At 39.8% G+C, this 14668-nt stretch overlaps 1 protein-coding gene across 3 annotated transcripts in view; it reads right to left on the bottom strand.

Moving 5' to 3' along the window:
* Window positions 1-2705: 2705 nt before the first annotated feature.
* The window catches only part of FAP (fibroblast activation protein alpha), a 51333-nt gene continuing 39370 nt past the window's right edge, over window positions 2706-14668 (bottom strand). For 2 of the 3 annotated variants that reach the window (XM_063318293.1, XM_063318294.1), the window contains exons 21-26: window positions 11146-11200; window positions 7996-8095; window positions 6893-6963; window positions 4931-5003; window positions 4550-4623; window positions 2706-2991 (exon numbers count right to left, since the gene is read on the bottom strand). In XM_063318293.1, coding sequence (XP_063174363.1) covers window positions 2893-2991; window positions 4550-4623; window positions 4931-5003; window positions 6893-6963; window positions 7996-8095; window positions 11146-11200 — 472 coding nt within the window. In that variant the 3' untranslated portion in view covers window positions 2706-2892. The remainder of the gene's footprint in view (window positions 2992-4549; window positions 4624-4930; window positions 5004-6892; window positions 6964-7995; window positions 8096-11145; window positions 11201-14668) is intronic. The other variant, XM_063318295.1, reaches the window with a different exon arrangement.

The raw sequence follows: 14668 nt of genomic DNA, 5'->3' as shown, positions 1-14668 counted from the left end.
GCTAGCTGTCCTTTCGGCTTTGAGCTAGCTGCGTCATCACGTCTGGAGCTAGTTGAACGCATCCTCTGTTCCTCCCCAGTAGCCTTTTGACCATCTTCCAACCTGGGAGTCTCATCTTCCAATGGTATACCGACGTATCTCTGGTTGTACTGATCCATTTAGTTTTCATGGCAAGAATACTGGGGTGGGTTGCCGTTACCTTCCCCAGGGATTGTATTTAGTTTGACCTCTCTGTCATGGCCTTCCAGTCTTGGGTGGCCCTTCAGTTTAGCTCATGGTGTCACTGAAGTGCTCAAGCTCCAGCACCACGACAAGGTAACGATCCTTTGCTGGCTAATAATTGCTATTACTGAGAAATAAATAATAAACTAACTTAAAAGAATACATGAAGAAGGGACAGGATGGCTGTTCCTTCATCTCCCAGGGCTCTAAACCCACTGGAGACCACTATCTTGCAGTCTTCTTGTGTGGAGCAGCGGTAAAAAGGTAAAGGTAAAGGTTTCCCTTGACATTAAGTCCAGTCATGTCCGACTCTAGGGGGCAGTGCTCATCTCCGTTTCAAAGCCAAAGAGCCGGCGTTTGTCCGTAGACACTTCCGTGGTCATGTGGCCGGCATGACTAAACAGAACGCCGTTACCTGCCCGCCAAAGCGGTACCTATTAATCTACCCACATTTGCATGTTTTCAAACTGCTAGGTTGGCAGGAGCTGGGACTAGCAACGGGAGCTCACCCCGTCACACGGATTTGAACCACCAACCTCCCACTGCGTTTGAGCAAGATGGCTGTTCCTTCAACTCCCAGGGCTCTAAACCCACTGGAGACCACTATCTTGCAGTCTTCTTGTCTGGAGCAGCTACCTGGAGCGCTTGTGGATGATCTCAAGTCCTCTCCTTGTCTGGAGAGGAATTATTGAAGAGCCAGTCTACTTGCCGGCTCTTCATTTCCGCCACTTTTTTTCTCCGCTTTTTGCGGAGCCATCTTCAGTCCACAATGTCTTCCATGGAAGTCCCTCAAAATCATCTCTCTTGACCTCCCTCCCCCACATTGGAAGTCCACTTTGGCTATATAGAAACCAAGGACTAGCTGCACCAGAGAGACTTCATGTCTGAATGGAATATAATCTGGTTGTATAATGAGCTTAATGAACCCTAGCACGCTGTTGCACATCCCATACACCTGTGCATTCAGATGGATTCTATGCACTTCATTAGACTAAATATTCATCAAATGGTTTATTAAATTCATTATCCATCATGGACAAGCTTGCAGTGACATTACATTCTGTTCCTATTCCAACACAAATTCTCTCTTGTCAGCCAGCCCTAAGTTTCTGTACAGCCAAAATACCCTGATGACAGCCAGCCCTTCCCTCACTATCCAGTTGTCAAACACAACTGGGGTATCACATATTAATTTATGCCAATTAAAGTTATGCTGATCAGTACCCTGTATGTACTTTACATACTGTAGACAAGACAGTAGTCTTGAACATTCTCCATGCCACTATCATCATTTTTCTTCTTCAGCATATTCAAAGTTATGAAAGCAATACATTCTTCCTGTCACCTGGATTGTTTCATCTGCCTTTGACTTTTTCCCCAGTAGTAACTCTTGGTGAAATTACTTGTATTTCCATTATCACCACAATTGGATAAATCATTCATCAAAGTACTCCCTCAGAGGGAGTGGTAGGGCTAGACCCCAAAAGAGAGTCTCATCAAGAGTTTTGACCTATAGTTGCTACCCAAATGTCCAAACACTGATTCATGCCACATTTCCTTGTTCTTCAAGATGCGTCAATGCTTGGTAGATTTCAGAGTAAAGCAGTTTGTGGAGCACATTCAAGTTCATTCCCAATATGGGTGGGAAAACTTGCTGGTACAAGACTGAGGAACTGCAAAGCCAACTCACTGACCAACTGGGCATATATAGTCAAAATCACACCCACGAACACTAGCAATGGTACAAAACCAGAGAACTCTCTAACCATCATTTTCTATTTTCTAACAGTGCCTCTGGTATCCATTTGAGGCTCAAAGGCATTCTTAGACAATATTCAAACTTAGTACTTTCTTCTGATGTATATCAGTTTCCTTCTTAATTTTATAAAATTAGAAGAATTCTAAAATAATAAAAGCAGGTGGGCCATGAAGTTTGCTGGGCATTTATTATTATTATTATTATTATTATTATTATTATTATTTATGGCATAAACCAGCCGTGGTGGTCCCAGTGGTTATCAGCACACTGGATGCCATACCAAAAAACCTTAGACAGCACTTAGAAAATCTGTGTGTTGATAATCTGCACATAATAATGCCTACAGGTGCTCTGTTGGAGATCCAAATCTTAAGGTCAATCTTACCTTGGCCAATATTAAAACACACATTTCACTTTTAAATGAAAAGAATGATTTTGCTCAGTTGAGATGTAATTCTCCACTGGCAATCTGAAATAGCTGCAGCCAACAGTGTTAAACAGCAATTTTGTTGACTTTCATTTGCAGTGAAATCATTTCTGACCCTTATGAGATGTTCTTTCGGTTGAATCCATTTGCTAGGTTGAATAGTCACCCAGTCTAGGACTGTGTACCAGAGCACTTTTTTCAGAATCCCTCATACTCTTGATTCAAAATGAATGCCTATATATGACATGTGAGACTAGACTGGCATTACAGGGAGAAAAATAAGCAAAATATACAGCCTTTAATGTTGCAGTTTTATTTTCATTCCTTTATTTCCTAGCTAATGAAAATTCCCAAATAATATACAGGGGTTGATAAGAAACATTGATACCTCTTTAATTCTCATTTTTATCTGCCCTTTGGAAGGTACATAGGTTGTGCAATTAACATTGCTTTGTCTAGGTATTGAGACAGAAGAAAGGTCTCCTTAAAGCAGAGAAAAACACTGTTTCAGGAAATGGGTCATATGAATGTAGAGATGCTTTAGAGAAAGCCCTGGAATTGCATGGTTTTGGTCTGTGTACCACTGAAAAGGAAGAGAAATTGTAAGTTATCTTAATCCTATGATTCTTAAGCAGAATTCAAATGAAAGTAAAAACCCTGGTAAGATGTGTCTGGGGTGGGAGACAGAAAAAGGGATTTTGGTTTTTGTATCTCATCTTGTACTCTCAACCTCTAGGGCTGCAGAGCAAGCCCCGGCTGTTCTGGCATGTTATAGGTGGGGGTCTCCTCTTCGAAGTACAGAAGTCAAAATCTGCATGATTCTCCCATCCATTACAAAAATTGTTTCTGTCCTGCAAGAGCAGCAGCAGGATTACAATGGCAAACACCCAAGCTGAAGGAGCCAATCTGTACTGATTATAATGAAGATGGCTGGGATCAGCATTAGGCTGTGTCTTGAAAGGAGGTCTTCAGAGTTGCAAAATCAGCTCCCATTTCTATCCCAAAAGCTTTTCTTCTGTTTGTGTTTTGACAAGTGGGATAAACATGCTGGTTTCCCGTCAGAGGTAACCACTCCCTCCACAAAGTTTACCACAATTTTAGCATTTACAGGGACATCTTCTCCCTTTTACTTTCCACCCTCCTCTCTATTGCAAAGAAAGAAGTGAGCAGGCTTTTGCATCTATGACTCCCGATTATAGGGAAAACTAGTTTTAAGGACACTGAAAATGCTTAAGGGTAGCAGTTCCCAATCTTGTCCTTTGCCCATTGGAGGATGATTTGAGGCTCCCCACACAATCGTGGGGTCAGCAGTACAGCTCCAGCAGGCACCATAGTGTGCACAATATCCCCAGAAGCATTGGCTGGACCCAAAATTCACCCTAAAATTATCTTACTTAGATAACAATTAAAAAGGCTTAAATCCCACAAGATCCACATAAAGTTGTGGCATTTTCATGTTCCCACCTAAAATCTTGCAATATTTTGGGTGAGAAAGTGAAAATCTTGTAACATTTAGTGATTTCCCAAGATTTAGGCCATTTTTAAAACAATTTTATTGGACACTTAGACTTGCAGTGTCATACCTGCTAAACACAATTTTAATTAAAAGGTTATTTGAGATTAATTAAATTTTATTTAATTATTTTAAGTATTTGGAGGCTTGGTTTTCATTCTAGAAGCCCTCCCATTCTTTCCCAAACAATGTATTATGTGGCTGTGCTTCAGCTCCTTGTAGTCTCAGCTGCAGTATCAAATTTATTTATTAGATTTATAGCCTGCTTTTCATTCAGGAGTGCAAGGCAGCATATATAGCAGTCCCTCCTACCATTTTACCATTGGAAGACCTGAAAGGCAAGTTAGGGACAGATTGCCATGGAGAAAATCTATGTGGTCACTAAGAGTTGACACTGACTTGATGGCACATAATCAAAATCAATCAATCAATCAATCCTCCCATTCTCCCTCACAAGAACAACTCTGTAAAGTAGGCTGGACTGGGAGAGAATAACTTGCCCAAAGTTAGCTCCTATGGCTGAGGGTGGACTTGAACCTGGATGTCCCTGCTCCTAGCCAAACACCGAACAACTATCGCAAATTATTAGGATGACCCATTAATGCTTAAATAGCTTGATCATATCTACCATTGCTTGAAAATCCACTTGTGCATTGACTAAGGCTTTGGAGATCTGTGCCGAGTTCTGAAAATGTACATTATCTGAAATATTAAGCAAGGAAGAAAATTTTTTTTAAAAAATGAATGTGGCTGATTAAAAACAAAAATCCCACCAGTCTGACAAATACCACAAAGCACGCAATAGTAGAACATTAGACTCATGTCATGAGTTAACAAGCTATATAGCAGAGATGATCAACAATGACTCAGCACTGCTCAATGTGCCGGATAGAAAATGAAAATATGTCTAAATGTATTGACCCTGCTCACAGGAACAGAGAAATGCTTAATGTTTCTTTAACAAAGTGGTTCTGTCTCAGGACTGGTACCAGTTTTTCATAGGTCTCACCATCTGCCGTTCCATGGATGAGAAGGTAATCCACATTATGGAAATTCTGAGCCCTTGCCATCACTGTTGAATTCTGTAAGGGAAAATAATTAACAATTATGGAGTTGCCAAATGTAAAAATGATGGGTCCCTTCATTATCAGTTGTCCTATGTGCCTGTGACAGTAATCTATCAGTCACTAAAAAGTTTTTCTTTGCTTTCTGCTAATTATTCTTAAATCAAAGCTTTGCAAGTTTTGTTTAAGGAATTACCTATAAATATCTCATAGAAACACTTCAGTGCAAGGCTTTGGGAACTAGAATTAGGAGATACAGCCATCAGCCAGATGTATATGTTCAATAATAAATTATGTTGCAAATCTGTTCTGGAAACTTGTTTGAATCACTGTAACCTTAGGGTTAATTAAAACAAAAAAACCCCCCACTTCCTTCTTAAGTAACCCAGAAAAGATAAGCAAGTCAAAACTATGAATGGGCCAATAAACATTTCATTTCAACTTAGTTTCTCATCTTCCTGACCACAAGCTTGCTTTTCCCTATTTCTACATCATAAACAGTCTGCATAAACAATCCAAATTGTTTACTGTACTATGGACAAGATTCCTGCTGTTTGGTTTAAATGGAGGGAAAAAGCCCACGGGAACAATGCTAGGTAAAGTCATACACTTCATCTTCCCAGCCAAATTAAACTACTACCTGCCAGCCCTTGAGCCATCAACAAACCATACTGGCACAGAATTGGCTGCCCTCACTGGCAATACCCATCTTGCCAGCCAATGACACTGCCCTTATTCACTGTGTACAGGGCACATTAAAATAAATAAATAAAAAGATTGGAGGATTCATTCCATTTTGTTTCCTTCCCCACCCCCAAACCTTAACAGTCAACGGGAAAACATCTATCAATTCCTGGAACACAGGCTGAACAGGGGAGGAGGCGAGTTTTGACAGATAGACTGGCAGGTTTAGCATCTGTCAAAAATCACTCTGTTTTTGTACAAATGTTTTGCATGGGTGCATCTAAAGGGACTCCGACTAGCATCTGATAGTCAGACTCTTTTTGGACACATGTTTAATGCTATTATGGAAGAGCATCACACTTCTTTTTAAAAGCAGCTTGAATGACTATGGAGAGAAACAGAGACAGTTGCTTTTTTATGAGAAACCCGGAGAGAGTTGTATCTCTCTCCCCCCTCTCCTACTTTACCATCCAGCCCTCCCCCCACCTGCTCAAAGGCCACCACCTTCAGGCCAGCCCTCTGAGCCAATCCCTGGTGGGTGCAGGGTGCAGGGGAAGAGCCTGGTCTGATTCTCCTGGAGTCGACTGAATTCTCTTCCTGCCCAAAGACGGTGCCCGGGGACCACAGGGAGAGTCTCTGCGCCAACATAGTGGCTATCATGTCTCCTGCTGACCCTACCTGACTGGGAACACCAGCCTACAGAATCAGTGAAGCACATCAGCTTGCAACCATGGCAAAACTGCTGTGGCTTACTGCTGCTGAAACACTGGAAGTGCTCTGGGCATTTTAAGCTGTCTCAGGTATAGTCTGAGGAGGAGATGAAGGCTATGTGATGAGGGCATGGCAGAAAAAAAAAAGGTGGTTGTTCTGATCAACATTTTCAAAAGAAAAGGCAATTGGCTGCTAAGTGCAGGGAAGCCATCTCTTGGAGAAGTAGCCTAGCTTTTTTAGTTTAAAAAGAGACCTTTAATTTCCTTTGTAAAATGAGGTGCTACTCTCTGCCAACCCCACCCCACCACTATCCAAATAGACAACCCTTCCAAACTAACCTCAGATATCAATTTAAGACAGATGGAAGGTGTCTAATGGGAGAATCAGCAGAGACAGGAAGAGGGCAGACCACACACTGAGCCAAGGAGCAAAGACAGGAAAAGGGAAGTTGAAATTAAACTGTAAGAGTATAATTAAAGAGTATAATTAAAACATAGGAACATTTACACAACTCTTACTCTGTAATGCTCAAGATTGTCAGATTCAGTTGGAAGACCCATAAATCGTTCAGTGTAGATGGATGCTGTAATATACAAAGAATGCTGCTGTCATGACACACAGAAACACATTAACACACCTAAGAGCAAATATATTGTAAAGTATGTATTTATATTAATTCATGTGGGCATTCAGGGAGATGTTTGGGCAGTATTCTCATAAGTTCCTATAAAATGGACAATTAATTTTAAAACTGGATGCTTCTAGGATTTGTGACCTATTGGCCTCAGGCCACAAAACACATCAAAAGAGCCATAACCATGTACGGTACTCCACTGGGGGCAGGCCTACTACTAGCCAGAGTGATGAGATTGCCTGGGCCATCTGATTTTGTATTTTAAGTGCAAAACCATTTTGTGCAAAAAAGCCTACTCATTGAATGCATTATGAAAAAAATGTTTTTTGCCAAGGAAGCAGGGAATTGTCAAAACAATGCTGTTTGTACCTTGATTTGATGGTTATGTGAAACTATATGCTCTTCCTCTTTGACATGCATTCTGTGCATCTTAACTTGTGGGCAGATGACCATTTGCTGTTGTTTCTTCAGCGGCAAAATTTTGCAAAGGGTCAAAAAAGGTTGCCTGGGATGGCATAAATGGAGCAATGAAGGTAGAGGAGTGTTCAAGAACTAGCTGGGCATGATGTCAAGCTGTCAGCTTCAGAGCCACAAGATTGTGTGCAGAACTGATTGAGATGAAGAGCATGTCCAGCCAAAGTTTAACAGATTGATCTTAAAAAGGGCACCTAACTGGAAACAGGAGATGTTTCATGGACAACAGTGTCTTTGAAAAAGGTTGTGTTTTGCCGTATTTTAAGAACATCTGCTTTGAAGACATAATACTCAGCAACTCTGCAAACCATTTCAAAGCAAGCCTTGCCAAAGAGAAATTGTATTTGCTTTTAAAAGGAAGTGTATTTTGAAGAATGTGTTTTTTGATGAAGTGTGTCTTGAACAATTTTTTCATATGAGCAAAGACCTAGCAGTGACCTAATTTTTAAAATAATCCATTTTTTGTATCCAGCTGTCAAAACCTGGTACTGTAAGTTGTTTTCATACCATAATATTCCCAGCTGGAAACAGGAGCCACAGCTATTCCACACTTAAACGTCCCAGTACCAGACCCAAGGGCCAGTGATGTGACATATCCACCATAGGACTAGAAAGAAACAAGAGGAAGTTAATATTTGACAAGGAAAGTATTTGCTCTCTAAGAATCCAAGTAATAAAACACTGAAGCCAAACAGAACATTTATTTTGGCACCTAAGAATACAGACTAATCAACAGCTTCTCCTGAATAATTTTCTATAGCCATTGGAACAAATGGGACTTTCAATTATTTTTCTTCCCAAAAGTACCTCTCTTTATTTCCTCTAGGAGCTCAAAGCAATGCACCTGAGGATTGCACCTTATTTTAACCTCATAACAACTTTGGGAGGTAGACTGGGCTGAGAGACAGTTGAGCCCAAATCAGCCAAGTGAATTCCATAGTTGAGTGGGGACCTGAACCTGCATTTCCCCTTCTGCAATGACAGAAAGAACAAAGAAACTATGATTAGGTTCTCACATCTCATTAAGCCATATTATGATTTGGGGTTGGCTTCGCTATACATACCCAGCCATTGTGGTTTGTGAACCATGATTTATGACTCAGCTTTATGTGTGAACCCATCCAATTGTTGTTTATTCAACAAACCATGGTTAATAATGTGGTATAACGTGATATATGAACATAGCCAATGTTTCCTGCAGATTCAGTTACCCCTCAGAAGCAGAAAGAAATGTTGCTGTGTCACAGATGTGCATGTAGCTGAAGAGTAACAACCATTTACATTACAGCTGAGCTGTGCCACCTTTCTCAATTTTTCATGCCTTTAAAATAGCTCTTCTCAGTAATTCTTCATGCCCCTTTGCAGATTGGCACACATCCTTTACATATATGAGGGAGACTAAGGAATGCACTGGTATTAGGAAGAGATCTAAAGTATAATGTAATTCAGGAATCTGAACTACATTGCTTGGAAATAAATAAATGATTACATATATAGCACCACCCTCAAAGGACTGGGGTCCTTACAAAGTAATACAGGCAATAAGAAAAAAAAATCCTGCCCAAGATGTTTACAGTCTGAATTTATGCTAAAGGAGAAAAAAAAATCAGGAACAGTTTTCCCACTGTATAGAGTGAGGTAGGTGACTGCCTCAGCAGCAGAGTTAGCATGTCCTTAAAGGGCTGCATATTATTAATTACTTCATTTGTTATTACTGTACTATGGTTTTACTGCCAGGGCAAGGAAAGCGGATCGTGGGATTTTCTGCTTGATGTACCAAAATAACACGGCAGTGTTATTGACAGTGATGGGCTGGAGGGCTTACCTTTTGCTGCTCTGTCTCAAGGTGGGAACATATGCAAAAGAAAAAGAGGCAAACCAAAGAAATGGGGCCACTCAAAAGTGGGTGCCCAAAAGAATATGCACTTAGGTTATGGGCTTTTATCCTGTGGCCTGGTTGACAGAAGATGCAAAGTCCTGATGTGTTTGCTTTGGATTTAGCTTGTTGTGTGAACCCAACCACGACAGTTTTTAAGATAGGATTTATGATGTAGGAGGTTGTGAAAACCCAGGAAATTGGTTTATTTAACCAATAGACTATGATCAAATAAACAATACATTTCTTCAGTCAGGGTACATGTGGTTATTTGCACCATAGGGACACCACTAACCCAGCAACACTCTCAGTGGACTAACAACAAGAGCCTGATTCTGATTCCAACTGCTATGATTCTACCAGCATAATGTTAAACACTTTGATTTGGGAATAATCCCTGCTGAGCTCAGTTATCCACAAAACTGCATGATTCTGCAGTTGTAGACAAATATTTGGAGTAAGAGCTTATCTGCACTGCCTGGTTGTCCTGTCACCAGAACCAGCAGGTATGAAAGGATGATGGTTGTCCTCTGTTAATTCCCAACTGACCTTCAAGGGCACATTGCTCTGCCCTACTTGAAGCACAACTTTTCCTGTTACGGCCCTGTGAGTGCTTCTGTCCTGAGGGTGGGAGCATTTGTCTGTTGCAGGCTAACCTCAGAGGAAGCACCTCACCAACTAAGCCAACGCTTATCATGCATGTCCTTCAATATTCTTATGCCTCCCTTGACCAGCACTGATTTTTTTAAGGATTACTTTAACAAGTGGGAAGCTGGAATGCTGCAAAACAAAGGGCCAACATCCAAAATCATGTTTACTGCCAAGAATGTTCTCTCATCTCAGTCGTAAAAATAAGAAAGCAGATTAGTTCAGCCCAGGGCTCCATTTAGAAGCACCCATCTCCATAGGAAAGATGACAAAGATAAACTGAGAAGGTAGGAGCATGACCGGGTGAAGGGGCACAGAACCCCAATAATTTGAGTTCTGGTAAATGAGTACTTTGTGGAGACCTTCACCCACCTAGGCATCCATATTGTGAACACACCCTCAATATACTCTGGGTTTGAAGTGTTCCCACCTGCCATAAAGGTTGGGGACGTCTAGTTTAGATGATGGACAGTGGTTATGTTGTTGATATGAAACATTTCAAGAGAGTTTATAGGGGAAAAGAAACACAGCCGCAACTGGGGGGGGGGGCAAGTGGGGCATGTGCCTCGGGGGCCGCGCTGGGGGGTGCCAAAATGAGCGCTGGGGGGGTGCCAAAATGGGCGCGGAATCCATGTTTGCCCTGGGTGACACAGACCCCGGTTGCGGGCCTGAAAAGAAAGAGGGCAACTTTGTCCACCAAAGAGCTTCATCAGGCAGAAGGAAAGAGATGAATTGTTTTAGGAGCTTCTCTAGTAATAAGCATTGTGATCTTCATGTGTAATTTATTTCACCTGGAATGAGCTCCTGGGACTGGGTGGGCTTAGAAAATATACCTATAATATCATTTAGTCATAGCATTCTATATATAGCTATGTCATCGTTGGTCAATATAAAAAAAATTCTGCTAATACAAGAACTTAGGACAACAATGTTACCTGATCTCAAATATCAACAAATGCATTCTGTTCTAGACAGCCTTCACTTAAGAAAGTATGCTATGTTGTATTTTTCAGCAAGCTGCTTTATGGGGATCCAGGCCAAGGAGGAACATAAGAAAAACAAACTGCTAGTGACAGGCTAAACAGAACATGATTATTCAAGATTTTTCTTTTTTCTTTTTAAAGTATACATACCCAGCCCCATATGGCTATTCGTTTTTCATCAATAAACCCCATGTCTATAAACTTTCTGTTTGGAAGAAAAATACATACAATTAATTAAAAAACCCCCACAGATGTTTTAAAGTACTTTGGGTGACAGAAAAAAAGAGAGGGGTTATGTGGCAGAAAATTATTTTAAAAATCCTCTAATTCTTGCACTGTTAATAGACATCAATTACTTAATCTGGGTTTGAACTAGTAAAGCCAAAGACAGCTGGTCATTTGGGATATCATGCTAAGCCACAATATTACATGTACAAGTCTTGGCAACTTTTGCTTTCTTCCTTCTAATCTCTATTTTAGAAGCAATGCAAAAATTCTGCTTCTAATTTTAAATTCCCCTTTCCATCCCAAGTTCAAACAAGCCAGGATAAATTGTGATTTACAAACCTAACTTCACTGTTTAAGATTAACTTCACTAACCTTTCACTAACCCTAACCCTTTGGACATAATTAACTTAAATTATGTATATTCTATTAATTATGTCTGTGTATATACAAAATAGAATCCAAAAAGGAATTTTTAAAATTATAGTTTTTTGCCTAGGGTATATCTATCAGACCAGGGCTGCAAAAATCTTGGCATGTGCTAGATGGCAGCAGAGCTAGATATTTCCATACCTCTTTGCTGTCTTCTAATGGGCATCTCAACTTCTGCAGTCCTGATCTGGTAGCCTAGCCTATAGGATCTCCTACTGATATGCCTAGCTTCAAACATTTAAATATAATATACACATTATCAAAATATAGGATTGTTTCTGATAATGAAAAGGTGGGACAGAAAGCTTTAAATAAAATAAATTTGAACCTGCCCCAGTATATGTGTGTTTGTGTCTGTGTGTGTATGTCTGTGTATATGCATGCAGATATACAGCCTCCAAAGAGTCCTATTTTATTTTGCAGCCCTATTTTGATTTCTTGGTGGTGTCTCATCCAGCCTCCTTAACCTATTTTCAAATCAAAGTTCTACTTAAAAGTATGAAGCTCCAGTTGTCAGGGACTAACTTCCTCCATTCCAAACTAATTCAGCTTTTAGGTCTGAACATGAGAGATCCTTTTTGATGGATATGCCCAGCCTCCAGAAGATCCTTCTCAGGCAGATCTATTTAGTACATTATTGAAGGTCTTTTAGGGACAAGGGAGAACTGTTTTATTAGCTGTTTCTAATTTGCTAATTTAATGAACTTTTTTTCTCTTAGCTGTCTGTTTCATAAGATTATATTATATTATATTTCTTATATACTATATATATATTGTTAGCTGCCTTGGGCCCCATTATGTGACTAGATGATAGAAGTACTTAATAGTACTTAGCTTTTGGATTGCACTTCCCCCTATCCAGAGTACTTTCTATACATTTTCTAGCTGTAATCTTCACCTACAACTTGCAAGCTAAATTGGGCATGTTGCAGAATTGAGGGGGAATCTGAGGCTGAGGCAAAGTCAATTGTCTCAACCTCACTGTGTATCTGTGGGGGAAACAGAATGTAAACTGAGGATTTTTTAACAATAAGCAAGCATCTTCTATGAAAGCCCCTTTTCTTGGTATCTGGTTAAGAGCAACAGCTGGAATCTGGGCTTGGATATGGGAAATCGAAATTCAAATCTCAGCTTATTAATGGGTAGGCAATCTGCTCCCAGCAAGGCTACATCACAAAGGTTTATGAGGCTATCCCACAGAGGTGTAGCTCTAAGAACACAGGAAATCAATACTGCCCAGAGGTGCCTAGACAAGAGTTTAGCAGCTTAATAAGAGCACATATTATTTGGGATCTCGTCAATGGGCCATAAGAACTCGGACTGTATTTCAACAAAGCAGTCACAGGAAGAAAGGGAATCAGGCACTCAGGAAGGCAGGTTTTTCACATGTACTGTACTTAAAACAAGCAGGTTTATGGAAAGGTAAAGATAACCCCAGTATTAGAAAGTCAAATTAATGAGGATCAACAGGGAAAATTATAACAGAGAAGCAGACAAGAAAATGATCAAAATATCAAGTAGGTGGAAGGTTCCTACTGTCCATGCTTAAGATAATATTTCACTTTTTGGTTGGTGTATTATTACTATTTATGAGTAATAAAAAATAAAACAAAGCAAAAGTCTCCTTTCAATCAACCTTGACACCATGTAATTTTCTTGGCAACAATGCAGAAGTGTTCTCCCATTGTCTTTTCCCTATATATATATATATATGAAATGTCTGTCTGTCTATCGGAAAAAGACAATGGCAAATTTCTTATTTTCCTCTATAGTCCTGAGATTTCTTGGTGATGTCTCATCCAAGTATTAACTGGGTTTAACCCTGCTGAGCCAGAGGAATGCAAACGGTAAAGAAAACAAACAGGGACAATTTTACATAAAGATCATCATCATCATTATCATCATTGCATTTCTTTTGATGAGGAGACAACACAGAAGTCACTGGCCTTATTATTGCAAATGATCAATTCTGATCAGCCGGATCATGACCTCTGCTTTCAAGCTTCATACAGAGAACTGTACAGATTGGCTCCAACAGCAATGGCAAAATGGAAAACAACAATGTTTTCGTAAACTTTTTTGTCCAAAGTCCATCCCGTTTCTACAAGCTTCCATGATGGATTGCCATGCAACTTGATGATTCCTCACAATAGCTAGATGGAGACTTAACCAGGGCTAGGGATCCCAAGGACTTCATTCAGACCACATGTTGTACAAAGGGATATGATGGAGTAACAGTAATCGGTTGATTTTTGCCCTTCTCTAAATCTGGGGGGAAAGCTATAGATTCAAAAATACTAATGCATATCTTGGAATAAAGTGAGTACAACTACATACAAATAATGCATGTTTTTGGTGGTAAAAAAACTGATAGTTACAGAAAGATAAAATGTACTTATGAATTAGTATATGTAAAACTAACCTAGATCACATCCGTCATCCCAGTATCTTCAGTTTATTACTTTATGACACTAATTTAAAACTTTAGTGGTTACTATAAGCCAAACAATTCTGCTGCTGCTTTGTACAAAAGAAAGTAAATTATAGCAGGGTGGAAGTCAAAATGGTAAATCACACCATCTTCTTCAGCCTTTGCATTTAAACAGCAAGGAGGAAATGGAAGAAACAAAGTAGAAATGGGATGAAAGAGATAAGAGATTTGTATCCTTACAGGTACATGCAAGCAAGATATAGAGGTGAGAAGAGCTAGGTTCTCTTCTTAGTCCTGCTGTTCATTATTTCAAGCCTTAACAATAATCCTTGCTCATCTTAAAAAAAGTCCCTACAAAAAGTGTTTCCACACATATGAAGCATAAAATTTATATCCTTCCTATGATATTCACAACTCTTTATCTCTTAACCACTGAAAGCATTGACTTCTGAAACAAATCCAAGGGCTTTCCAAGAATTCTACCAAATCCAGAAGAAAAACTGTTATATTCATGGGATAGGTCAATAATATTTGGATGTGCAAGAAGAAATAGTAATAAAAGTTCTGTGGCATCTTAAAGGCTAG

The sequence above is a fragment of the Candoia aspera genome, chromosome 1 (genome assembly GCF_035149785.1).
Source record: "Candoia aspera isolate rCanAsp1 chromosome 1, rCanAsp1.hap2, whole genome shotgun sequence".
Lineage (NCBI taxonomy): Eukaryota > Metazoa > Chordata > Lepidosauria > Squamata > Boidae > Candoia > Candoia aspera.
The sequence above is the reverse complement of the archived record's forward strand: the minus strand, read 5'-3'. Positions and strand labels throughout refer to the sequence as shown.